Raw genomic sequence first — 24,433 nt, forward strand, 5'->3', positions numbered from 1 at the left:
AAGACTTTTAAGATGGGAAAAATACCATGGGTAGAAAAATAATAATAATAAGAGAAGAAAATTAGGTATAAAAGAGAAAGATGTTTTTGTCCATCAAAATTAAAAAAAATGAGTTCCCCTTTGGCTTCCTACCTTAAGTCCATTGAGCTTCTTATAAATGACCGCTTGCTTTTGCTTTCTTCTATACCAAATTATACTATTTCTCATGTTTTGGGTGTACATGAGAAAGAGGTTTGACCTAAGTTTGAAGATGCGTTTTATAACGGAAGGAGTTAAAAATAGACTCCGTATCCCCCTAACATATCTAAAATGTCGCTGGTTTTCCTAATAACAAATGCTATTAAAAAAATCGAACTCGTATTGAATACATTGGATTACCTTTTTTGGTTCTGCCTCTCTGAGGAAGAGGAGAATATTTATAGTATGAGCACAGGTTGGCTTCACCGTTTCAAAGACACGGTCAGCTATTCGATGACGATGAGATCTTACAACAGCAAACTATCGGTGTCATCCTAATCCGACGGTCAGGATACCTCCCAATAATGGCAATCCCCACCGGGAAACCCTCTCCGCCAACCACTCCGCCTCTAAACCCTAACCCTAGTCCCTTCAAGCTCCAACCCGGATCCCATCAATTCGATCACAAAATTCCTCCGGGAGAGAAGAGCTCGCACCTGTGGAGATGGGTTGCGGGGCGTCGAGGCTGGAGCCGGAGGAGCAGCTGCCGCCGGGGCTGCGGCCGATCCGGCGGAAGATCGAGGAGGTGAGGCGGCGGAGGAGGCGGTCGAAGAGGTATAGCATCGTATCCACCACCGAACTCCTCCAGCTGGAGGAATCCCCCGACGTGGAGGACGACGAGGAAGAGGAGGAGAAGGTGGTGATGACTCCTCCGATCGAGGAGGTGGAAGAGGAGGAGGAGGAGGAGGAGGAGGAGGAGAAGGCGATCCAATCCAAGAAGAAGGATTCCGTTGTCGGTGACGAGGAGAAGAAGGCAGAGGAAGTGGCGGCGGCGGCGGAGGAGGAGGAGGATAAGAAGTTGGCGGAGGACGAGGAGGAGGAGAAGAAGGGGAGAAAGTTGGGGAATGTAAAGAGATCGGCGACGGGGGAGGACGAGGAGTTGCCGGGATCCCCCAGTTTTAGGTTCTACTGTACGGACAGTGTTCGTGACTCGGACGATGAATCGGTTAAGGTCGTCGAATTGCAGCACGCAGGTTTGTTTCTTTTGCATATAACACCCTCCATTTCTCACATTTCCCCACCTTGCATGAAAGCATATATATATATATATATAAAAAGAGAGAGATAGAGAGAGTAGTCGATTTAAAAATATGTAAAAGTAGGAGATTTTTGTAATAAATCTGAAATCTACGTGATTTTTTCAAAAATTAGTTGTTTTATGAGCAAATGCTTCAAGTCACCTAAAAATTATCCTTGTTGGGTTACACACGCTAACATCTGACATAATAGGATTAAATTTTTTTTAAAAAAAAAGACTCAGCTTTAAATCCATTCATGAATGCAGAGAAGCTTGAGGAGATCAAGGAGAAGGCAAATGAAAGGGACGACAGCGCTGAAAATTCCTTCGAGGTAACTTAGTCTAAATCATCTTCATCCCAATATTTATTCACGTAAAGATACTAACTTTCTTTTTTCCCCCTTAACTAAACAAATACATTCAGGAGTCAGGATTGAAGGCGAGCAACAAGTACAGGAGAAAGAAACTTCGAGCAGCTCTAACAAAGGCGTTAAATGTTCGTAATTGCTACAACATTTCTTCGGCTGCAGCTCAGCATGATGGCCCTCATCTGTTGTCTGAAAAGGCTGCTTGAATTGAATGAAATCTCAACGCTACTAGCAATGGCATTCTTGGATTGCAAATGGACTTCAATTTTTAGCTCACTTGGCCTCCTTGTATCCATCCTGTAAATGGCTTGATCGATCTGCGTAGTGCAGTAAGATGTTTGTAATGACATCAGTTGCGCAATTGGATGCGCGTATTTATAAGAACAGGGAACAAAATATCTCTTTGTTTAAAACTATTGTTCCTCTGTCAAAGATGGTCGGATTTGATGGAAAGGATCTGAATATTTGTTGGAATAATCTTCTGAAAATTTGTTCATTATTTGTTATAGGATTATATTGTCATGGGTTCTGGGTGTAATATATCAGACTGTAGGATCAGTAAAGGGCTTATAATTCTAACGTATAATGTAATAAGATCTGGATTAGCTCAGTATATTGAAAAAAGTGGAGCACCATCTTATTCATCACTTGTTTATGATTTATAACAAGGACCATTGAATGAAAACAATAAGAAATTAGATCAGCATCTCAAACTTTCTGAAGGTAAAGCCCAAAGTTAGTTGAAAAAAAGAATTAGTGATCCAAATCACTGTCAACATTATCCTAAACCAATTGTCTTAGATTTAATGGACCACTATATTAATTAAGCTACAACATGCCATTTAGATAATACTATTATCTCATATAATATAGGATGGCTTTAAACATATCCAAAAGGTTTAGTACCTCAAGCCCTCAACTATGTTTCATTAAATGTCAACTGTTTCATTCATATATTATTAGACTAAAAAGTTAAAAAAATCAACACTTCAATTACAGAGGAACAACTTGAAATCATGACTGTTAAAACTTCCTGTTACCAATAAGGTTAAGATGGAAATATACGCACACGTACCTCTCCAAAGGTCAAGAGGGTGTCTGAAACCATTTTTTAGATGGCATTAGATCTCATCTTAATAAAAAGTTATTATGTTATAGTCTAATATGACTTTTTTTGAGTTAAATATATTTTATTATACCAAACAAATCCGAGTACTATAACTAAAATGTTTCTGTCTGAATTAACAAAATTCGCCCTAAGTTACTATGATGTTCCATTATAATAAATTATTCATAAGCCTAATTTACTCTTCTCCTCATTTTGTTCTTCTATTTAATATAACAATGACATCTCAATAATTTGGGCAGGGCTCAGTTGAGTGGGACAAAACGTTAACGCACTGTTTACTTCAAGACTAAGTCCCGAATTCGATTAATTAATCTTAATTTTTTTTAAAATAAATTTAATTAGATATAAAAAATAAAAATAAAAATATTTGATTACTTAAACAAGAAATTTCTAAATCAGTTGTTTAGAAGACTATGCCATGTACTGATTTGGTATAAAAAATTATACAGGTAAATAATTATTATGTGTAATTACATAAAGGCAAAGTGCATTTAACTTTTATTTATAGATTTATTTATTTTGAAGTAGGTGGGCAGGTCCAATGTATACACCATCTGTCAAAAATAGTAAGCAATAATGACATTACCAGGGTGTTTTATGCAAAACTCGTCATAAAAATATCGGTAGACTTCTCCAACTTGTTTGTTGCCTTCTCTTCTCTCTGTAGCCCAAATCTTCGTCACTTCTCTTTCATCTCTCTCTCTCTCCATTCCTAGGTTTTTTACGCGATTCACTCTTGTGAGTCTTAATCAACATAATCCCTCTTCGATTTTTTTTTTCCGATTAAAGTGTAGAGATTGAGATCCAGGACTTTCCATCTTCTAACATTTTTTTCTTCGATCTTTTTTTTCCGATTTATTTAGTCGAATCGGACGCTAGAATTTATCTTGTCATTAGATTTTGTGAACTTTTCTTGGTCCCGTGATAATTTATCTGGACTATTTGATCGACAGGAAGATGTTGGGAGTCGGGAGGAGAAAGATCGCATGTGGGAGCTTCCCTGCTTCGGTGAGAAGAAATTTGTTATTTATTTTTGTTGCCTATTTGCTCTTTTAAGTTTTGAGTCGTCGATCGGTGGTTGTTGCTGTTCTTATGGGCTCTTTAGCTGATTCGTACCCCGCATTGTTGTCGATTTTGTCAGATGTTAGGGCAGGTGATACAGAGGATTGGACCCATTGGATCCGTTGTCCCGAGAAATTACTCAGCTGCCGCGAAAGAGGTAATTTTAATGGGTTTCTATGTCGGTCATTTGAGGAAGTTCATAGTTTTACAGATTTCAGTGCCCATCACGACTGAATTTTATTAACTGTTGTATCATTCCGTTAGTAATAAGAGATTTATAATTTATGGAATAACTCCTTGATGGTTATGCCAATTTGGCCTTAAATGCTTGTCAATGTGACTTAATTGTAAATGTTTTCTTTGTTTGTTGTTTTGTATCTTGTAGCAAATTTCATGTGGTTGATTCTTGTTGACGAATTTAGTTTCGTATGGTTCCCAAAGAAGGTTACTTATATGCCTCAAAATATAGGACATATTTTGCTTCAGTATGGAGGTTCTTAAAACATTATAGGGTCTGTCATTTTGACGTTTCTTACTATAGTTGAGTGATTTTTTGATTGACTTGGTAGAAAAAAGAAAGAGATTTGATTCTATTTGTACTTTGTATAGATGACTGTTCGTGATGCTTTGAACTCTGCACTTGATGAGGAGATGTCTGCAGATCCTAAAGTTTTCTTGATGGGTGAAGAGGTAATTCTGGGAAAAGCAAGTTGACTTTTATTCTGGTCCATCTATTTCTCTCATTTAAATGATAATAATTGTCTTGTAGGTTGGAGAGTACCAAGGTGCTTACAAGGTAATAATTCTTGGCTTTGTAAAATATGAGGCCGGCTCCACTTCTACATACTTGATGACCTTTTCTTATCTTAATTGAGTATCTATTCTCTTTCTGTTGTTTCTGCTAGATTTCCAAGGGTTTGCTTGAGAAATATGGTCCTGAGAGAGTTCTTGATACTCCCATCACTGAGGTTGTATTTTGCTTTCTTTCTTTTGTTCACCAGGATTTTTCTTCTGCTATAAGAGTTGGACATTTTGAGCTATTTGATGTCTTTCATACAGATGCAAATTCCCATGAGAGTAAAAATCAACTCTAATCAATGATCTCATTTTGCAGGCTGGATTTACTGGAATTGGAGTTGGTGCAGCTTATCATGGTCTTCGACCTGTTATAGAATTTATGACATTCAACTTCTCAATGCAGGTAAGCTGTTTACCAACATTTATGCAGTTGAAATATTTGACAGGATTTAATAAAATTGTGGAACTGAAAGGTCTTCTTTAGGCATGGATTTGATCACTTTTGACCAATTAAACTTATATATTATTTTGCAAGCCTTCATGAGAAAAGTTGCTAGGATATACACAGCTGCTGGCTGAATCTCTCTAGATGTTGAACTATGAAAATCTTTAGCTGTTCAACATAAAATGTTTTACTTGCTTTCGTCTTGTTGGCGTTGATGAGTTTTTGTCCAACTTTATTAAGTTTGAACTATGCAAGTTGGTCTAGTATTTTGATGATGACCATTCCAGTTCTTGTGGAACTTATATTCAATTATTTCTTAAGAATCATTCGGTCAAGCAAAATGTGGCACAGTGGCAGTAACAGATATTTATTCCCATGGTAGATGTGCTGTAGTTTTTTCCTCCTTTTCTTTTTTAAAGAAAGCTTTATCTTATCTTTCAGAATTGCAGGAAAAATTGGTTCCCTAGATTGCATATTTCCCTCTATATATAAATCATCTTGTTCCTAGGACATATTCGAGTTTTATCTGCATGCGCATAATCTTTATGTTTGAAAGGGTAGGTTTATCTTTCACTTAATCTTGCAAGTGGATGACAGGCTTCTCTTTCTAAAAGTTTTAACATTATCTCAATGATTCATGGACGATGCCATGTTGTGAGTTGGTCCTGCAAGTTCTTTTATCAAATATATATTCATCTTTTATACAGACAAACATGATTAGCACAGTTCCTATGTAGACCTATTACTGATTTCAAATTCTTTTATCAAATACCACATATATTCATCTTTTGTACAGACAACCAAGATTAACACAGTTCATATGTAGACCTATTACGGATTTCTTCCAATGGATGGTTCCATCAAGTATTACTATACAGTCTTTATTAGTGTTTTTGTGTTATACTATTTTGGCATTACTATCTGTTTGACCAATATGAGGCTAATGATATCAAAGAAAGCTAAGACAGTAGTGTGAATGTTAACTTTTTAATAACAGATTCCTCCATCAGTCTAAATTGATTGACATTGGCTGGTGGTGCCAGATCTTGAATATTTACTCATTAATCATGATTTATTTGTATTTACTTGGTGTACTTATGCCATTTTAGTAGACATCAAATTGATCATACATAGACTTTTGGTTGTGGCTTATTAATTTGATATCAATCTATTTATTAGGCTACTAACTTTGCCATGTCCTTGCTCATGTGAATATGCTAACTTGCTAGATCAATCATTTGTCAGTTTAGAAATTTGATCATAGCTTTTACTTGCAATTCATGCTTAACATTCAATCTCCAAGGGTCAAGGGGAGCACTGATCCCTTGTATTAATTTAGGCTTTATCTTAAATTTCTATGGCCCATTTCTCTATAATTTAAGCTTTCTCTGTTTTCTACTTTATAAGTCTTGTTATCTCACACCAATTTTTTTTTTTAAATTTCCCAGAACTTCTTAAAGTCTGGTAAAATAATTTATCCTGCAACTTGTAATTCATGGAGAAATTTGCATTTTAGTGAATTCAGGAATATGACATGTCACAGATTCAAACTTTATAAAACTCTGCAATGGCAAAAGTCTTTTATCCTACACTAGCTGATTTCATGCTTTTTGTAGCAATAAGATGTTGTTTATTTTACTTCTGGAACAAATGCCACAGCTGTCTTGTATGTACTTCTCTATGTATTGCAGGCAATTGACCACATTATCAATTCTGCTGCGAAGTCAAACTACATGTCAGCTGGTCAGATAAATGTTCCAATTGTTTTCAGAGGACCAAATGGTGCTGCAGCTGGAGTTGGGGCTCAGCATTCACAGGTGTGCGACTTTGCAGATTAAATTCTAATTCTATAGTCATGTTCATTTTTTTTTCCTTTAGTTGCTCTAGAAAATCAGGTGTTCTATACATATGATTATACTATTAAGAAGATAAGCATCTATCTAATGCAAAGAAGTTGACCAGAAAGTATCTATTTTTAGTGGTCCACCTGAGAGCAGCTTGCCATATGAGGAGAATCTATGAGTATGACTAACTGAGATCACTATAATATTGTAAGGTCTGACATCGTGATGATAAGAATTTCTGTGGAGGCAAGCAGTGACCCATTTGGTTTGTATAGCTTGTATTTTTGTGAGCTCATGTTCTTATGCTTACTTCCTTTTCATTTTATTGTGTAAATTATAAACTTAAGATCAGCTATGTAATTGCTCTATAATGTTCTTTTACTGGATTTATTCTTGCTATTTTGGGCCTTACAGATCATTGTGGACATGTATATTCTCTATGGTATGCTTTGCTTTATGAGCCCAGAAGAGATAGCATCATAGCATATTGTGCTGTGTTTGCAGTTTTCAAGCTTGTCATAGATTACTCGGCGTCTTTTGAAAGCAACACTAAAATAGCGAAGCAGTTTAATCTAAGGCATGTCTAAGAGAGAATCTGGTTGCAAGTGATAAAGTTAATTTAATTTCCTAGTTTGCTGATTGTTTTTTTGGTGATGTTATACAGGCCAGGTCCAGTTAAACCCCATAAAATAATAAACTATGCAGGCTATAGTTAATTAAGATAGGAGTATAGGACATCCTAACTGTTGTGTTGCTTCCGTTCTATGGTCTGCTTATTTAACTTCTATATCATCTATTCCAATATCTGCAGTGATTGCTCTTCTTTTTGCAAGTAGCAGCACTAATAAGCTGTCGGAAGAGTTGCTCACTGTTTGTTCATTTTCAGTGCTATGCTGCTTGGTATGCACATGTCCCTGGATTGAAGGTGCTAACCCCCTATTCATCTGAAGATGCTCGCGGCTTGCTAAAAGCAGCAATAAGAGATCCAGATCCTGTTGTTTTTCTTGAAAATGAGTTACTGTATGTGGTGCTGTGCCTCCATGATATATGAAGTGAACATTTGCATGATATATGAGCTCTAAATTTATATACTTTGTCTTTCAGATATGGAGAGTCATTCCCTGTTTCAGCTGAAGTTCTGGATTCTAGTTTCTGTCTTCCAATTGGGAAAGCTAAGGTATGCACATTACATTTGCTGACAGTCCTAAACTCTCTCTCTCTCTCTATAGTGACAAAGCTCCTATCATGTTCTCCTCCATTGCAGATAGAACGAGAAGGAAAGGACGTCACAATTACGGCATTCTCAAAGATGGTTGGATATGCCCTTCAGGTGTGTAAATCATTACATCTCTGCATATATCTACTGGATTATCTCTGAATAGTATCTTCAGTTTTTCTTGAATTTGGGTAAATCAGGTCTTGTCATGGCATGAAACATGATATTTCGTTTATCCTCGCTCTAATATATAATTTTTAAACACTAACATAGCAGTCATTTTGAGCTGGAGGGTGCAATTTGCTTACTTGTGTTTGTAGTGTACCATTATTTCTTTGACTTTTCTACTGTTTCTATGGCTAATCATAAGACCGGGAATTCGAATGTATGAAGTTCATTCTTGTCATGTGAATTTTCTTTGTGCACTTGAGGTGGTGTGATCTACTAATGCTGTTTATCTTATTAAAAATTAAAAGAGAAATGAAGGAAGCATGTTAGACTTTCTGTTTCATGACTTAAAAGCACAATTAAATATTTTTCCACTCTTATTGTTGTATGTATAATCTTTTGGTTTATATAAGATTGTAGATTATGAAATTTACATATAGGCTTTATGCTTCATGGATTGTGGATCATCTCAGTTTTCGGAATTATTTGTCAACACTTTGTTTTCATCTGAGGGTTCTGGCCATGGCTTGTGCTCTTCTGGAAGTTGTACAAGTCTAGTCTGTTTAACTTGATAAACTACCTTATAGTCAATAATATCTCCTCAGACAATGTAAGTGGTAGCACTAGATAGATGGAACCTACACTTCCAATAGGACTTCTATGATAGCATGACCTGTAACGAAGAACAAATTGGAGAAAGTAGAATTCAAATGACAGCCTCTTAAAACATCACTTTTTCTGGACATTTAATAGCTGAAGATGACTTTATTGTCTAGTTAGCTAGTTGGCCTGAATCCTTTTTATCGCTTTTCTTATATGTGCCTGCGACATGCTTTACATTTCTTCACTACATGGATATCAGTATTTGCTTCACTTTCTACTTGAAATATCTCATTTATAACGGCTCATGTTCAGGCTGCAGAGATATTATCGAAGGAAGGAATCAGTGCTGAGGTAACAGAAAACATGAGCAAATCTTCAGCATAACCAAAATTTCATTTTACATTTGATCTTACTTCTGTTTCTCTAGTTAACAGAAAACATGTATATCAGGTTATAAATCTCCGGTCAATTAGGCCACTAGACAGGGCCACTATCAATGCCTCTGTAAGGAAAACAAACAGACTGGTAGCCGTTGAAGAAGGTTTCCCACAGCATGGCATATGTGCTGAAATATGGTTACCTCTCTCTCTCTCTCTCTCTCTCTCTCTCTCTCTCTCTCTCTCTCTCACACACACACACACACACACACACACACACACACAAACTCAGGTCCTGAACTGACATTCCTTTACAGCATGTCTGTTGTTGAGGAAAGCTTTGAATACTTGGATGCACCGGTTGAAAGGATTGCTGGAGCTGATGTTCCAATGCCTTATGCTGCAAACCTTGAGAGGATGGCTGTTCCGCAGGTTGTTTACTTGCAGTTTTCTGAAAAAAGGCTACAAATATTTTCAGGAGAAAATAACCACCATAGCAAACTAATGATTTCTCAGATGGAGATTAGATTCTTTCTGTTCCTTATGCCTCTTATTTCTGAATTCAGGTTGACGATATTGTCCGTGCAGCAAAGCGAGCATGCTACAGATCCATTCCCATGGCCGCAGCTGCTTAATCTGATAATATACACATCGGGAAAAGAATGTGTATCAGCCCCTGCCACCAGCGATCTAATATTCCAGATCTTGCATAGAGGTTCTATCATTCTTTTATAGCAGTTGGATGACTGCTGTTCCTTCAAAAAGTTTTCCCTTGAATCTACTGAAACTTCTTACCAGCTCGCTTAACGTGGACTTGATGTCATGTTTAATAATGAAAATTCCCGACAAGTTTTCCCTTATGTTAAGGCAAGAATTGCCACTGTTTTGAAGCTTGTATTTACTGCATAGGAAAATTTCTTTTCTTATAGTTGTTTTGATGTGAACAACTGAAACCTTTACCTGGCCATTGTTTGGAAACTTTTATCAAATGCTTTTCATCTATCCGGTTAGTATCTCCGATTCTATACGGATAAAAACATAGATATCTGCATCTACTTAATCCGGGTTACATTAAATATGCGAATAATTTCTCCCATCATCTTTTTCCACGTTATTTATATTTAAGTCGGTCAAAGAAAAAAAAAATCATCCAAGGATCTGCTGCTTTCCTCCGTAATCTCTCTATCGCGAAGACGCCAGCTCATCTCCCTGTTTCCTATTCATGAGAAGATCTAAGTGTCACGCGAGCTAAGACCGTGGTACGTTGACCTTATCTTCGACATGTGAAAGAAAAGCTCCATCGTCCGATCCCGTACTCATAATTTAGTGATCCTCCCGACAGGGAAGACATCACACCTTTCCTCTTCTGGAAAGAATCTTGTCGCATTCGGTGTGGTCCCAAACCATCCGTTGAGAAGGATAGCTTATCCATCACCTGTCCCTAATTTGACCTTTTTTAATGTTCATCCTTAAATCAATCAAACTTAGAACCACAGCTATACCAAAGTATTATATAGTTGCGAATGGAAACTATCCAGATTTTTTGCTTATCCAAGAACCGAGCGAACAAGCCGGAATAGTGGTTATGAGTAGTTATTGCGTATAATTGACTATATGGCTTTAGACCGGGAACTTACTAAAATGGGAAAGAGAAGAAGCATCGTTGCCTCGTTGGGTATGTAGAGAGAGAGAGAGAGAGAGAGAGAGAGAGAGAGAGAGAGAGAGAGAGAGGACCGACCAAAGAGGCTTCCATGATCCACCCGTTGTTCTCCCTCTTCTTCTCCTCCTCCTATTCTCCCTCTCTCTATCTCTAGGGTTTCACAAGTTTCTCTCCCGGTCATTCTTTTCTTGTTTCTTTTTGGTCCCCTTATCACTGTGGGGATTTGGCTTTGCATTCCGGAATATTTTGGTTGGTTTTGAGAAGGAGATGAAGTCGTCGTTGAGAAAGCTGCGAGGGTTCGCACTCCGACAAGATCCGAAGGAAAAGAGGACGCCCAAGCACTCGCTGGCTCACCAGGACGAGCTCCTCCAGGCCACCGAGGTCTAAATTTTGATCTAAGTTTCGTCCTTCCACATATAAAATAGTCTTTTTGGGTCAAATTTTAGATCTTATAGCCAGCTTTGACTCGTAGCGTGTTGAAATTTATATTTCCGTGGATTTCAATGTAACTGGTAGGAAGAATGCTGAATGACGCAATTCCCCCTTGCATTTTACATCCTTGCTGCAGCAATGCAACAATGAGGATTATCCTTTTCCTTCCATAGAGTAGTTTCCCTCTATTCTGTAAGGATCTAAGAACCGTCGGAGGAAACTTTGATTGATGTCATTGGTCTATATTTGTTACAAAGTGTTGGAATTTGACTTTTATAAAGCAAGTTAAACTGAAACTCAATTGAAAAGTAAATCCAAGCAATGGGGCTATTGACTGAGTAGTATTACTTCATTCTATAAATTATCATGCTGGTTTACCTTGCCAAACTTGATATCCTTGCTGTAATTTGCCGGCAATTTGCCTCAAAATGACTGATTCTCTTTTGCAGGACATGCTTGACATGAGGAATTGTTATGATAGCTTGCTTTCTGCTGCTGCTGCTACTGCAAATAGTGCATACGGTATGTGGCTTTCATGATAGATTTGTTCTTCTATTTTTGTTTTCTGGTACCTCCCTAGAAAGAAGTTTGAGAGAACTTACATATCATGGATTCCTCATGTTGTGCGTGCAAGTTGGCATGCTGATACCTGCCATACTGGTGTCCTATTGGCCCCATACAGGGAAACATTTTTGATGATTTCCCATGCCGTTTATGTTTATTATCCTTGTGCGGAGTCCACCAACCCCTTGTCTATGTGGCATCGTTTATTGGTTTACCTAGGATTGGGGTATGCAGGGTCATATACTTACTCCTGAATTTTTCTGTTTCTTGTTATTCAAGGTATAACTATGCTTTAAATTGTTAGAAAAATTTACAAAGTATATACTCAAATATGAAAAATATGTCTCAACTCTTCAGTAGTTTGAGAAGCATAACATCATTTTAAGGTACATTCTGTACCTATACCTACCTGTTTTTTTTTGTTCTGAAAACTTCAATCATGTTTTCGCAGAATTCTCCGAGTCTCTGCGGGAAATGGGTACCTGTCTTCTTGAAAAAATTGCTCTAAATGATGATGAAGAAAGTGGTAATTGCATCAAAATTTTCTTCTCCTCCTGTATTTGTAGTGATTTTTGCTAAGTCAGATACTTGATATAAAGGAGCAATTATTGCTCCTTCACAAATTTAACCATATATTGAGCTTCCCCGGGGAACCCAAGTACCGCTACAATTATATTCTCTATTATAATTTTTGTTTCTTTTAGTTAATTTTTGTCAGTTAATCTGTTATCTGTTTGTTTACCAGGTCCATTTAGTGAAATGATTTGAGTTGGTTTATTGTGTTACCAGGTCCACAAGTCAACCTCATAATTTGAACACACACACACACACATAAAGACACATACTGATTTTGTCCTAATAAATTAAGATTTGTTTGTATACATTTTCTGTTGATCTCTAATTTGGGCAGTGTTCTCTTTTAACTTAACGTCATCATTTCTTAGTCTATCCAAGGTTCTTTTGGTCCCGTTGTGATGGATTGCACTTACACCTATCCAATGTAATACACTATTTTCTATTTGACACATTATAATACTTCATTGATGCATTCAGGAAGGGTCTTGTTGATGCTTGGGAAAGTACAATTTGAACTTCAGAAACTTGTTGACAGCTATGTAAGTTCCTTGTTGCTTTTCTCTGAACTGGTAACTTGGCATCTTAATATTTTAGTGAATGTTTCAGTTCAATTGTTTAATTCCCTATTATTTTCCATTCCCAGCGTGGCCATGTCATTCAGACCATTACGACCCCATCAGAATCTCTTCTCAAGGAGCTTCAAACTGTAGAGGTTTGCACTTTTGCATTTATCTTCTTCTCTTTGATTTGAGTAGAGTGAATGGGTGATCAGACTAAAATTTATTGGAACATCTAATAACTAATACATGGTATTTAGGTGTTCTTCAGACTATTTATAATACTATAGTGGTATAGGAACATGTGATGCAGTCAAGAGATGCTAAAGATCATTATGTTTGTCATTGATTTGGTTCTGAGCGAACTTCAAGTCTTCAACATTTTGTCATATCCGTATGTTAGGAAGCTCATCAGTATTATTACTCCCCCTAAAATTCTCTGGTTATAATGAGACTGTTAAATAGACAAATATATGATATTTTTCTTGTGGTTATGATAAGTATCGAGCTGTAGCATGATTACAGAAGATTTCAATAGTTGAAAGTGCTGAATTTTGTTTTCAATGGTCAGCAGAAATAATTGGGAACAACCGGTATTATACCTGCCGGCTGCCATAGTATGTGCGACCTGGACAGAAATCCTTGATACTGTTTATTACTAAATTATTTTTACATCATCCGGCTTCTTTTCACAAAATGTTCTTTTTGACTGTATGTGGTATATTTAAATTTTAGAAACAAGATATATAATTCTGTCATAGAAAGCAAATAATTGTTAATTTAATGTCAATATTGCCAATGCAGGAGATGAAGCGTCAATGTGATGACAAAAGGTATGAAACTTGCCTGGATTTTCACTCTGCCTAGCCATGATCTCTATCTCAAATTTGGCGTATCATGTACAGGGATTTGTATAAGTTCATGTTAGCGGTAGATAGAGATAAAGGAAGGTCAAGGCATACCAAAGGTGAAACATTCTCTTCAGAGCAATTACAACAAGCTCAAGAAGATTACCAGGAGGAGGCAACTCTCTTTGTGTTTCGGTTGAAATCACTAAAGCAAGGACAGTTTCGAAGTCTTCTGACACAGGCTGCTCGACACCATGCCGCCCAGGTGGTTTTCAAACTTGTTACATAAGTACTTTAGTGTAATAGAAGGGAAGTAATATACCAATATGCAATGGGCTAATGCCATTGATTCTCTTCTTCTCTGAACCAGTTAAGTTTCTTTAGAAAAGGATTCAAATCTCTTGAGGTGGTGGAGCCGCACATTAAAGTAGTCGCCGAACAACAACATATTGACTATAATTTCAGAGGTCTTGCTGATGAAGAATCGGACGGGGATGATGAAGATGATGAAGATGACAATGATGATGGTTATGATGGCAGTGATGATGGGGAACTGAGCTTTGACTATGGACAAAATGACCATGTTCCAGATGCTGCTTCTGTATCTAGAAACTCAATGGAGGTAAGAAGATGCACTAACAAGCTTCTGTTAGGATATTCTGCACACAATCTGAAGCATGACCTAGTACTAGTTGAAACTTGGAATCACATAACAAGTTTGGTTTCTATCCTGCAACTCTGATTTCCTGATCTCTTCTTTAATTGCAGGAATATCTAGACAGAGGACAAGCAGATTTTGTCTCCTCCAATGCAAGATCAAGGGCTGGCAGCTATTCTGCACCGCTCTTCACTGACAAGAAGTCCGAGGCATCAGAAAGGACAAAGGAGATGCGACCTTCCTCAACAAGGAAGTTGCACACTTATGTTCTACCTACGCCGTGTGAAACCAGGAGCTCATCTTTGCCAGGGTCAGTCAATCCTATCCCTCAAAGTCTTCTGGAAAGCAACAAGGGTGTCCGGCCCACGCAACTGCAGCATTCCTCTCCATTGCAGACGAGAGACTTAAAGGATAATGAACTACCAATTCCCACCAGACCAACGAGTTCACAGTCATCAGTTCTTAAAGAGTGTAACACAAACAGTGGGCCAACAAGGTTGCCCCCTTCGAATGAGGGGCTGGCATTACCAGGCCATAGTCCTCAAAATGCTTCCGATATGAAAAAGATCAAGAGAGAAGCTTTCTCTGGTCCATTGACAAGTAATTCTTCTGCAGCATTGCCAACACTTGTTCCCACACCTCAAGCATCAACCCAAAAGGTGTCCCCTGGCGCGTCTCCGCTTGCAGTCTCATCACCAAAAATTAACGAGCTTCATGAGCTTCCTCGACCCCCGACCACTTCATCAAAGCCTAGAAGACCTCCGAATCCTATGACTCATTCGGCCCCCTTGGTGTACAGAGATCAAGTGTACTCCAGAACAAGAAATATGCCATCAAATGCATCACCACTGCCAACCCCGCCTGGGGTGATGGCACGTAGTTTTTCAATACCTTCCAACGGTCAGAGAACGCCAGGTCCAGAATCAGCAGCTTGAGGATTAAGGTGAGCTTTATAAGAGTCGATTGTGATATCATGAACAACGTTAAGCCTTGTTGAACTCTGTTAATAACCAAATCATCAGTCATATTGTTTCTGATGTTTTGTCTGCAGAGTGCTTGGAATTAAACCTCGGGTCAGGAGCACCAAACTCATCAGTCAGCATGCTCGTAAGAATCTTCCTGCCGTTTTTCGTATGTATTAATCTGTGTATTCTTAGCTTGCGTTACAGCAGTGAGAGTATAAACAGCAGTCGAGGATATTTGTCTTCGTTCAATCTGCTGGATTCAGTAGTGAGTATTAATTATCCTCTTTGGCTGCTGTTCTATGTCAACATAGCTCCACCAATTCATCATATGTGACTTTTTCACTGTAACATAACAAAGTTTGATATCCTCACATTCATTTGAAAAGGACTCAAAACTGTTATCTTCTTCTAGATCCCATCTTGTATTGAGGATATCTCTTAGCTGTCAGCCTTAAATTATTCGTCCATTAAATGGACATGGAAGTTAGCAATGCAAACACGGGTCCATCAATTCAGCAAGAGTATATGACAAGCATCATATTATTTCATCAACTACGGTCCCTGATAGAGACTTATCTTTCCCAACATAAAATAATCAAGATTTGGGTCGAGATTATCCTCTGCCAATCATGAGTTAAAATCATTATTTCCTCTGAGCCTTTGTATATTACCACCTACATTATGGTCTTATATCCTCGACCTACTTCTCTTTCCAACCGCAATTATTCTCCATTCTCGAGGTGGGTGTCAGTTTAGATTGTGGAATTAGGAAACCATCAACAACAACAACAACAACAACAACAACAGGGGCCCTGTGAAAGAAAGATAGAAAGGAAAATTAAAAAATTAAAAAATTAAAAATCCTTTGGTCCTCAAACGCCTCATCCACAGCCATTGAACGTGGTGGTAAAAGACTCGTCATCTCATAGTAATAGTGATGACATCCATCCCTGTCTGGGTGCGGAATTAGGTACTCTTTTTATTTGCAACTTCGCACATTACATTTAAAAGGACACAAGTGGCCTGTTCCTGGCCATCCACGCAACAGGGTGTGAAATGAAAATGTTTAGTTTACTTCAACTATCTTTTTGCCAGTACGTTGGGGTGTAAATGTAATCGAGATCAAGCCGGAATTAAAATTAATTTAGAGCCTGTATTTATAATCAACAATTAAAATTTATTTTAATTCTAACTAATTTTAAGCTCAAGCTTAATTTTAATTTTAGCCGATTTCAAGCTCAAACCTAAATAAACCAATCGATAAGCAATTTTAAACCTTAATCAATTCAAGATAAATTTTAAGTCTGATAAAGCTCGAATTAAATTAATCTAAATCAAGCTTAAGTAAAGTATAATTTTAAAATATAAACTAATAGAGATTTTTTATGTATTTAGAAAATATATGATAAGATTAAAAATTTAGAATTAAACTTTGGCTTAAAATTATTATCGAGTCTGAGTTAGGTTTATCGAGTCGAGCTTAAGCTCGCTTCATTATTTTGACACCACTACCAGTACGGCTAAAAAGTAGGTCGGTGATTTGGGGGGGAAAAAAACTACGTATAAAAAGCCGTACTCCTCCTCCTCCCATGTGACGCATCGCGCGCATCACTCGACACGTGTAATGGCGCCTGCCCAGTTCCTCGACACGTGCCAACTGCTTCTTCGTGACCCGTGACTCGGGGTAGGGGGGGGCATCGCTCCAATCTAAAGAGATAGAGATCGGACGGGTCAGAGGGAAGCCTCGTGCGGAACACTAAATGACTCTTTTGTCCTCTTGCACAGCTATGTGGTCATGCACTCTCTGTTATAATGGAAAGAGGACTGAGGAGGGACCGATCTGGGAATAGGTGAAAGTTTGAGGATGTGTTTTGACTTTTGAAGGGGAAGTTAATTAGCTTCAATTATACGTGTGTGGCGGGACGGCGACAGAGAAGTCGACGCAAATGGATACTTCCATTATTTTCTATTTATTTTTGTTCTTTTAATTGAACCGGAGATAAGATATAGTTAACCTAAATTCTTCCTCTTAATCTCATGGGCACTAATAGAATTATTCTAATAAATTCATCATTAATTACATTAAGGTATCTCACCACTCTCTCTTGGCTACAATAACCACAAAGATTCAGTCCAATTCAAAACCCCCCAAATGGCCGGTTCAGCATTAGACCGGGTTCAACAAAGAAATATAGCTCTATCTTGATTGGAACCGGAGTTGGTGTACGGATTCTGGCGGACCACCGAAAGCAAACCCGAACCGCGGCTTTTTTTTTTTTTTCAAGAAAACTAGAAAAGAAAGTACTGGTTTAACCGATGACGCAAATGGAAGAGAGAGAGAAAGGGAGAGAGAGAGAGAAGATATATTGGATTCGGAGATGGGAAAGGAGAGGAGGAACTGGGTCGTCTTCCTTTTTTCCTAGATTCTAGTTGCTAAACTAAAATAAGGTTACAGGAATCGGGTTGCTCTGATTTCTTCCTCTCGATTTGGGTAGCCGCTTCCGATCTTTGAATTTGAATTGGCTTGGTGTTTGTTTTGCCGTTTCGACGTTGATTTCGTCGCTCGGAGGCTGGTGAGGGGGAAAAGGTGGGCTCTTGGTAAGGAATGTGTGCCGTGGACGGAACGTCTTGCGGCAGTATCCGGGCTTTGATCGGTTGTTTTCGGTGTTGGGTTTCGCCTTTCCTTCTTCGTATTCAGTTTTCTGATTTGGGTTTTTGTTGGAAGGTAGACATTGGTACTCAAGGTGGGGTTTTTTTTTTTTTCTTTTTCATTTTTCTGTGCTAGTATACCTTTTATGTTTGGTTTCTTTTGTGATCAGGGATGGTTATTTCATGCATTTGTCTCGTCCCCAAAATAAACAAATATATTAGTGAATCATGTTTTGTTTTGTTTTATCTTGATAATTTTGGTTGTGACTTGTGAGGTGATATATGGTATGTGGGCATGCATCTCAAATCTTCTAAATTTCTTTAGTCGTCTTCTGTTTGGGATTAAGATGTGTGTTTTCTTTTACAGTGTAGGTAACTCCAATTGATACGAGATGTGCTTCTTTCCTTATTTATTTTATTTTTGTTTCGTTTTAGTTGCCAATGGTGTTGATCGTTTAGTTTGGAGTTTGGACTTTTGGGGAGATTTAACATTTTCATTTACAGGCAGAATACACATATCTAAGTTACCTTTTGCTCTGTATCATTTTCCTATTCTGAGGTCTTATTCTTGGCTTTATGTTATGAATTCTTAGTCAGCTTTAGAAGCGTCATTTGCTAAATAACCATTTGGAACTTTGGTGCTGTTAAAATAAAGAAATTGCCATTAATTGCCTTTTCTCTTAGTTTCAGCCAAAGTTCATCCAGTAAAATGATAATCACATTTTGCAAAATTGGATAGTTTGATTCCTTGTCTTAGTTATTCTTACTGATTATTCACAATTTGGCTTTATTATCTGTTCTCTGATTTGTCCTTGCTTACACTTTCCAGGATTTCAATTTATCATTTGGTAAGATGGAATGCCAACGCTTCAATGCTTGCTCAAATGATGTTCGACAGTTTTCAGGCGCTGCAGTCAATCTTACCTTGCCAGGGGTTGATAATCGATAAAGCAACTTTTGATAGATGTGTTGATTTTCTCTTTTATAGATGTTGGGTTTGCATAATTTAGTCAGTCTAAATTTAGATGCTATTGAGCAGTAGACCTCATTCACTGCAGATTGTAGTTATCTGAGAAAGGCACAAGGGGGGTTATCTTTCCGTGTGTTCGGAGAGATGTTCTAGTTCACAATGAAGAATGCAAATATTTAAATAATAAATCTAAAAGCAGTAACCGACAGGAGTAAGAATAAGGGCTGAACAACTGAGTCACAAAGGGATAGCGGTGATCTTAGACAGTTATATTGCAGATATCCAAAATGGGCTTACCTCAGATATCGCCTGTCGCTGACGAAGCAACAACAACACTGAGCACATTCGTGTCAACTCCTCACTTTGGTGGTATTAGCAGCTGTGACTTGGATGGATTGCATGGAGGAAGCTCAAGTTGTAGGATTTCAGGAGAACTTCCATGCACCTCCAATGGTGATTTCCAGAGAAAAAACACACTGGAAGTTCAGAAAGGATTGGAAGGGCCTTTGAAGTATAGAAATGCTGTTGACGGAGCTACAAGCCTCCAAAGGCTGAAGATTAATCCTCAGGATACAGACGGTAGTTTTCTTCCTAGATTGGGACAGCCTGTTCAGAGGCCTGTAATGCGAGTTGTAGGTTTCGAAGCAGGTCATACAGGTCCTTCCGACAGTGCCTCATCTCTAGCTGTTGATAGATCTGATCCCTTATTTGATCCGCATGTGCCCCACGTCAGGAAGCGCTTACTCTCTCCATTGAACAGTATGCTTCATAAGCAGTTCCATGGTGATTTGTTGGACATTGGTTGTAGTGAGGTTAGAAGTGATTCCAGTAGCTCTACTAGAAAATACAGTACATTCAATGTGCAAGAATTTAAGAAAGTTAATGTTGGAAACCCTGCTTCCCTTGATTCTCCAGTTTGGCCTGTCCCTAGAAGCTCAAATTGGGGTAGCTGGGATAGTGATAGATTCATTTGCAATTCATTCACTGATGGTCCTTTGCTTGAGAACAAGGAGTCATTTTCTTTCTGTAAGCAGTCACCTGCATATAGAGTTAGTACTGAGAAAGAAACTAGTATATTAGGACCTTTTACTAGGGCAGTTGCTATATCGCCAAAACAGGTCCACTCACCACCACTCATGTCTCCTCTTGGTCCTAAATGGTCTCCAAGAATGAGCATTGCTGGAGTCCGAAGGGATATCATGAAAGACATCGAAAGTGACTTTTCTATTTTAAAGAATGAGAAAGAAGCAAATGCTGAAAGAAGATCAGGTGTCTTATTTCCCTCAGAAAAAGGTGATGTTAGAACAGGGGATATATTAGAAGAAACTGACATATTACACGAGGAATTTGATCTGTTTACCTCTAATAGAACATCCAATAGAGGCCGAAACTGTGTTTTGGCTTCAGCCCCTGCATCTAATTGCATGAATTATGTTAAAAGTTTGAGTCTGCTGCCTGTCAGGAGGTCACTAGTAGGTTCCTTTGAGGAGTCACTATTATCTGGCCGGTTCTCATCTGGGAAAGTTAGCCAGGTTTGTCATCAAATCGTCATCTTTTGTTGTGGTGTTCAATGATGCTTTTAGCCTTCCAATTTTATAAATAAAATGAGCATGACATCTGTTCTTTTTTCTCTCTCCTTGTAACTGCAGACAATTGATGGGTTTTTGGCCGTGTTAAATGTAACCAGTGGTAGCTTTTCTCCAGCATCTCAGAAACTGCCTTTTGCAGTAACAAGTATTGATGGTGATAGCTCCTTGCTTTACTATGCGTCTATTGATCTTGCGGGAAGAATGCTTCCAAACAAAAGCCCAAAGTTGAGAAGAAGCCTTAGCAATGATGATTCACGAGTTAACAGAAGTCGCTTGCGCATTCCTATGAAAGGGCGTATACAACTGGTACTAGGTTTCTTAGCCGACAAAAACTGATTTGTGATCAAGTTAGGCTTATCTTGTGATTAGTTGCTAAGATACAATATTTTAATATACAAGATAAATAGATGAGGCTGATAATCTGGTTGATACTTCCCCATATGGAAAGGAAAAAATGAGACCAAGAACCACATTATCCAACATGTTGCATTAGAGTCCTAGAATGATAAGGATCCATTGCAAGGCATGTTAAAGTATTGGTTGAAGCAACCATTGACATTCCTATCTGTCATTGGAGTTTTATAGGGAGAAATTTTGAATATCCCCATTTTCCTAGAAACAAACTCTCCATGAATGAAGGCAGGAATGGATAATAGAATGGTTTATTTTGCAGTGTACTTTTCTGTTTCCAAATTTTCTTCTGAATTGTTGGTTTAACAGGTTCTCAGCAACCCGGAAATGACTCCCCTGCATACATTCTTTTGCAACTATGATTTGAGTGACATGCCTGCTGGAACTAAGGTATGAAGTTTAACTTCGGTATTGTAGAACGTATTCACATGATAATGAGTTAATTTTTTTTATCAGTGTGAGAATGTCCTATAACATATATAAAGCCATAGTATGGGCCAGATGAGAGCTAGAGCAGGATCATGGGAAAAGATTCAATACTGTGCATCTTGACCGAATGTCTGTGTAGTCCCTAATTAAGATACTTTCTCTTTTTTCGTTCAGTTATTTCATTATTGTTGATTTGTAAGTTGTTAGAGAAAATTTTATTTTGAATTGGATGTCTGTCTAGGATTAATGTGATTGATTCCCAAGTGATTGGGAATGATACAGTAGTTTGATATGACTGGTTAGTATCGCCTCTGCATTGGCAGAATTCTTGTGCGTTAGAACGCATTCTATTCAACTCCAATTAATCTAGTGACTGTAATCAGAGAATATGTTGATGGAATTAATTCAGTGTTGAAGTGCTGTTTGATATTGAGCCTAGGATCAATGGTCAAACTTGGCTCATTTTGTGTAAGCATGAACAAACCCATTTGATTACAAAGATGTAGACAAATTGAAATCAAGATCTGATAAATCAAGCTTGAGTTTTTTAGAGCTTTATTGAGCCGAGCAATGTCTAAGCTTGGCATAATATTAGTTATGAACCTAAGAATGATCTAGCTTGGCTGTTTGAATTTGAGCTAAGCGTGATCAAGTCTTATATTGAGCAGTTTTTGAGAGAAGCTTGAGCTGATATTTTGACAGCCCTACCTAGGCTTGAGTATGAGATGAGTTACGGGGAAAGGCTGGATTTGGATGAGCATCAGAAATTAGGTATAAGGATGGGTGGGAGCATAGAAAGGAAGGGATATTTGGAGGAAAGGCCTTCCATTTGATCCTTGTGGGATGGTGGAAGACAAAATAGGAGGAAGGATAGGAAGACATGTACTTCAACTATTATTCTTTGTTGCCGAAGATGTGTCAATTGAACAAGGAAGTAGACAAGAGAAAGGTCAGGGATGAATGTACATCTAATATCCTAGATGTACGTTGTCATACCTTAGTATTTTCTGACAACATTAGACTTGAATGTTTTATATATGGAACATCAAAATCATAGCGGCATAAATGATGTAGAAAATAAAGCAGTGTTTCAGTTGCTATACGTAGAATAGTCATTTTCCCTGATATATGCTTTATGTATGTTATATAGACTTATTATATTGCTTTTAATCTTAAAATGATGCAGACTTTCATGCGGCAAAAGGTCACTCTAGCATCTTCTGGGTGTCCATCTAATCCAATGAAAGAAGGAAGCAAGGACAGTGACATGAATGTTGGGCCTAAAGCTGGATCAGTCCCAAATGGAAGTGATCATAGAGATTGTGACCGTGAATTTGCTGAATGTAATTGATTTATTAAATGTATCTAGTTCTATCAATAAGTTTTCGAGCTACTGAATGACCTCTGATTTTTTTCAGGTTGCTTACTTAAACAGCACACTAACCGGGCAAATAAATCACAAAATGGAGGTCAGGCAAGCACAGAATATTTCTTTTCCGAGGATGGTTGTGATTCTCCCAACAGAACGGAAGGTAATACAGACTGTAACAGTAACCACTCTCGGGAAACTAGTCATAGCTCGACGAAGGTCAATGATAGTTTAGCTGCCCCTGGTGTTCTTCGCTATGCTCTGCATCTACGTTTTCTAAGTCCCTCTTTGAAGAGATCACAAAGATCGATGCAAAGATGCAAATCTGATCTCTCCTCAGTACCAAGCAATAGTAGTCCAGAGACAGAGGAGAGGCGCTTCTATATGTATAATGATCTTAGAGTCGTGTTTCCTCAACGCCATTCGGATGCAGACGAGGGAAAGGTATGGAAATTTTTTTCTTTAAGAGTGCTTCCTATATGTTCTTCTATATGTTCTTCTACTACGAAAGAATTCTACTCTCGAATTCCTCTATCAGTACTGCTGTTTAATTAGCGATGGAAACTTAATCGGGATTTCAATATCCTATGCTGTCCCTGTAGCATTAATTTGTGATCTTTTATCAAATTTTCTCTGACTTAAAGAACAAATGTTTTTTTTTTCATTGAGGTGCTTAATATAGTTGAAAGTTTTTCCATCACTTATGTTTCAAATGCATTCCTATCAGATTACTTCTAAAATTCACTCTCTTTTTTTTCTTTTTGTTCTTTTGGTGATTGTGGCAGCTGAGGGTGGAGCACCATTTCCCGGCGGATCCAAAATACTTCGACATTAGCAACTGACGCTGCTCACACACACACACACACACACACACACACACACACAGGTGTGATGTGTGGGCGAAATTGTATATATCTATGTTTGACCACCTCGGTCGTTTCATTATCTACAGTCTCTGGTCACAAAAATCTGTACAGAAATTTCTTCTAATGGTATGTCTTCCTCTTTCATTGTCACATCTTTGTGTTGCCAATATGAGTAATCACGGAACAAGATCGCCCTCACTCTCAACTGCTACGAGCAGCACTGCAGCTTTGGTTGGGTCGATGTCTTATCAGATCTTTAAATGAATCTAGGCATAATAATAATAATAATGCTTATTACTAAAAATATCTCTCGTTTTGAGTTTAAATACTTATTCCCTTTTTATTTTTATATGAATTTTTTTATTAAAAAAAAAAAACTTACTCAGGGTATTGAGGCTATTTTAGATGTCTAGTTAATTTATCTTATTTAAAATGAATTTACTTTTTTTTTCTCAAAAAAAAAAAAAGGGGGAAGAAAGTGAAATTATTTATGATTGGTAAGGAAGTAAATTTTTTTTCTTCTTTCAATTTTATCAACTAAACAACATCTAATAGCTGGTCATTCAAATAACTGTAATACCTTTGTGAACACTAAAGAGAGATTCTAAACTAATGGTATAGTTCC

The 24,433-nt window shown here is 37.8% G+C and overlaps 4 protein-coding genes across 6 annotated transcripts; all 4 read left to right on the forward strand.

Annotated features, from left to right (window-relative positions):
• Nucleotides 1-351: 351 nt before the first annotated feature.
• On the forward strand, nt 352-2,122 carry LOC140786813 (uncharacterized). Its single transcript, XM_073135492.1, has 3 exons — nt 352-1,211; nt 1,523-1,587; nt 1,680-2,122. The coding sequence occupies exons 1-3, from the start codon at nt 683-685 to the stop codon at nt 1,827-1,829; spliced, it is 744 nt and encodes a 247-aa protein (XP_072991593.1). The 5' UTR covers nt 352-682; the 3' UTR covers nt 1,830-2,122.
• A 1,238-nt stretch (nt 2,123-3,360) lies between these two features.
• Nucleotides 3,361-10,267, forward strand: LOC140787557 (pyruvate dehydrogenase E1 component subunit beta-1, mitochondrial). Its single transcript, XM_073136539.1, has 15 exons — nt 3,361-3,490; nt 3,706-3,760; nt 3,894-3,971; nt 4,424-4,504; nt 4,584-4,610; nt 4,720-4,782; nt 4,929-5,015; nt 6,749-6,874; nt 7,788-7,921; nt 8,006-8,078; nt 8,166-8,231; nt 9,201-9,239; nt 9,339-9,463; nt 9,583-9,697; nt 9,832-10,267. The coding sequence occupies exons 2-15, from the start codon at nt 3,710-3,712 to the stop codon at nt 9,898-9,900; spliced, it is 1,134 nt and encodes a 377-aa protein (XP_072992640.1). The 5' UTR covers nt 3,361-3,490; nt 3,706-3,709; the 3' UTR covers nt 9,901-10,267.
• A 469-nt stretch (nt 10,268-10,736) lies between these two features.
• On the forward strand, nt 10,737-15,910 carry LOC140787555 (uncharacterized protein At2g33490). Its single transcript, XM_073136538.1, has 10 exons — nt 10,737-11,306; nt 11,807-11,879; nt 12,373-12,447; nt 12,975-13,036; nt 13,141-13,209; nt 13,859-13,887; nt 13,960-14,167; nt 14,273-14,524; nt 14,671-15,503; nt 15,612-15,910. Exons 1-9 carry the CDS (start codon nt 11,193-11,195, stop codon nt 15,493-15,495), a joined length of 1,707 nt encoding a protein of 568 aa, XP_072992639.1. The 5' UTR covers nt 10,737-11,192; the 3' UTR covers nt 15,496-15,503; nt 15,612-15,910.
• A 1,930-nt stretch (nt 15,911-17,840) lies between these two features.
• Nucleotides 17,841-23,958, forward strand: LOC140786517 (uncharacterized). Of its 3 annotated transcripts, none has more exons than XM_073135000.1 (7): nt 17,841-18,269; nt 19,004-20,676; nt 20,794-21,039; nt 21,454-21,534; nt 22,760-22,916; nt 22,992-23,386; nt 23,728-23,958. In XM_073135000.1, the coding sequence occupies exons 2-7, from the start codon at nt 19,432-19,434 to the stop codon at nt 23,782-23,784; spliced, it is 2,181 nt and encodes a 726-aa protein (XP_072991101.1). In that variant the 5' UTR covers nt 17,841-18,269; nt 19,004-19,431; the 3' UTR covers nt 23,785-23,958. The 3 variants fall into 3 exon arrangements, with proteins under 3 accessions (XP_072991101.1, XP_072991103.1, XP_072991102.1); XM_073135002.1 differs by having other exon boundaries at nt 17,849-18,112; XM_073135001.1 differs by having other exon boundaries at nt 17,915-18,123.
• The last annotated feature ends 475 nt before the right edge of the window (nt 23,959-24,433 follow it).

Source organism: Typha latifolia, chromosome 4, assembly GCF_019914945.1.
Source record: "Typha latifolia isolate L0001 chromosome 4, TyphaL0001v2, whole genome shotgun sequence".
Classification (NCBI taxonomy): domain Eukaryota; kingdom Viridiplantae; phylum Streptophyta; class Magnoliopsida; order Poales; family Typhaceae; genus Typha; species Typha latifolia.

Excerpts from the sequence above, each read along its gene's own strand:
- LOC140786813 (XM_073135492.1), top strand. The coding sequence starts at position 683 with ATGGGTTGCGGGGCGTCGAGGCTGGAGCCGGAGGAGCAGCTGCCGCCG. Across the intron at positions 1,212-1,522 it reads CGTCGAATTGCAGCACGCAG|AGAAGCTTGAGGAGATCAAG; the intron begins GTTTGTTTCTTT and ends TCATGAATGCAG. Across the intron at positions 1,588-1,679 it reads GCGCTGAAAATTCCTTCGAG|GAGTCAGGATTGAAGGCGAG; the intron begins GTAACTTAGTCT and ends AAATACATTCAG.
- LOC140787557 (XM_073136539.1), top strand. The coding sequence starts at position 3,710 with ATGTTGGGAGTCGGGAGGAGAAAGATCGCATGTGGGAGCTTCCCTGCT. Across the intron at positions 9,240-9,338 it reads AGGAAGGAATCAGTGCTGAG|GTTATAAATCTCCGGTCAAT; the intron begins GTAACAGAAAAC and ends CATGTATATCAG. Across the intron at positions 9,698-9,831 it reads AGAGGATGGCTGTTCCGCAG|GTTGACGATATTGTCCGTGC; the intron begins GTTGTTTACTTG and ends TTCTGAATTCAG.
- LOC140787555 (XM_073136538.1), top strand. The coding sequence starts at position 11,193 with ATGAAGTCGTCGTTGAGAAAGCTGCGAGGGTTCGCACTCCGACAAGAT. Across the intron at positions 11,307-11,806 it reads AGCTCCTCCAGGCCACCGAG|GACATGCTTGACATGAGGAA; the intron begins GTCTAAATTTTG and ends TCTCTTTTGCAG. Across the intron at positions 11,880-12,372 it reads TACTGCAAATAGTGCATACG|AATTCTCCGAGTCTCTGCGG; the intron begins GTATGTGGCTTT and ends ATGTTTTCGCAG.
- LOC140786517 (XM_073135000.1), top strand. The coding sequence starts at position 19,432 with ATGGGCTTACCTCAGATATCGCCTGTCGCTGACGAAGCAACAACAACA. Across the intron at positions 20,677-20,793 it reads CATCTGGGAAAGTTAGCCAG|ACAATTGATGGGTTTTTGGC; the intron begins GTTTGTCATCAA and ends TTGTAACTGCAG. Across the intron at positions 21,535-22,759 it reads ACATGCCTGCTGGAACTAAG|ACTTTCATGCGGCAAAAGGT; the intron begins GTATGAAGTTTA and ends AAAATGATGCAG.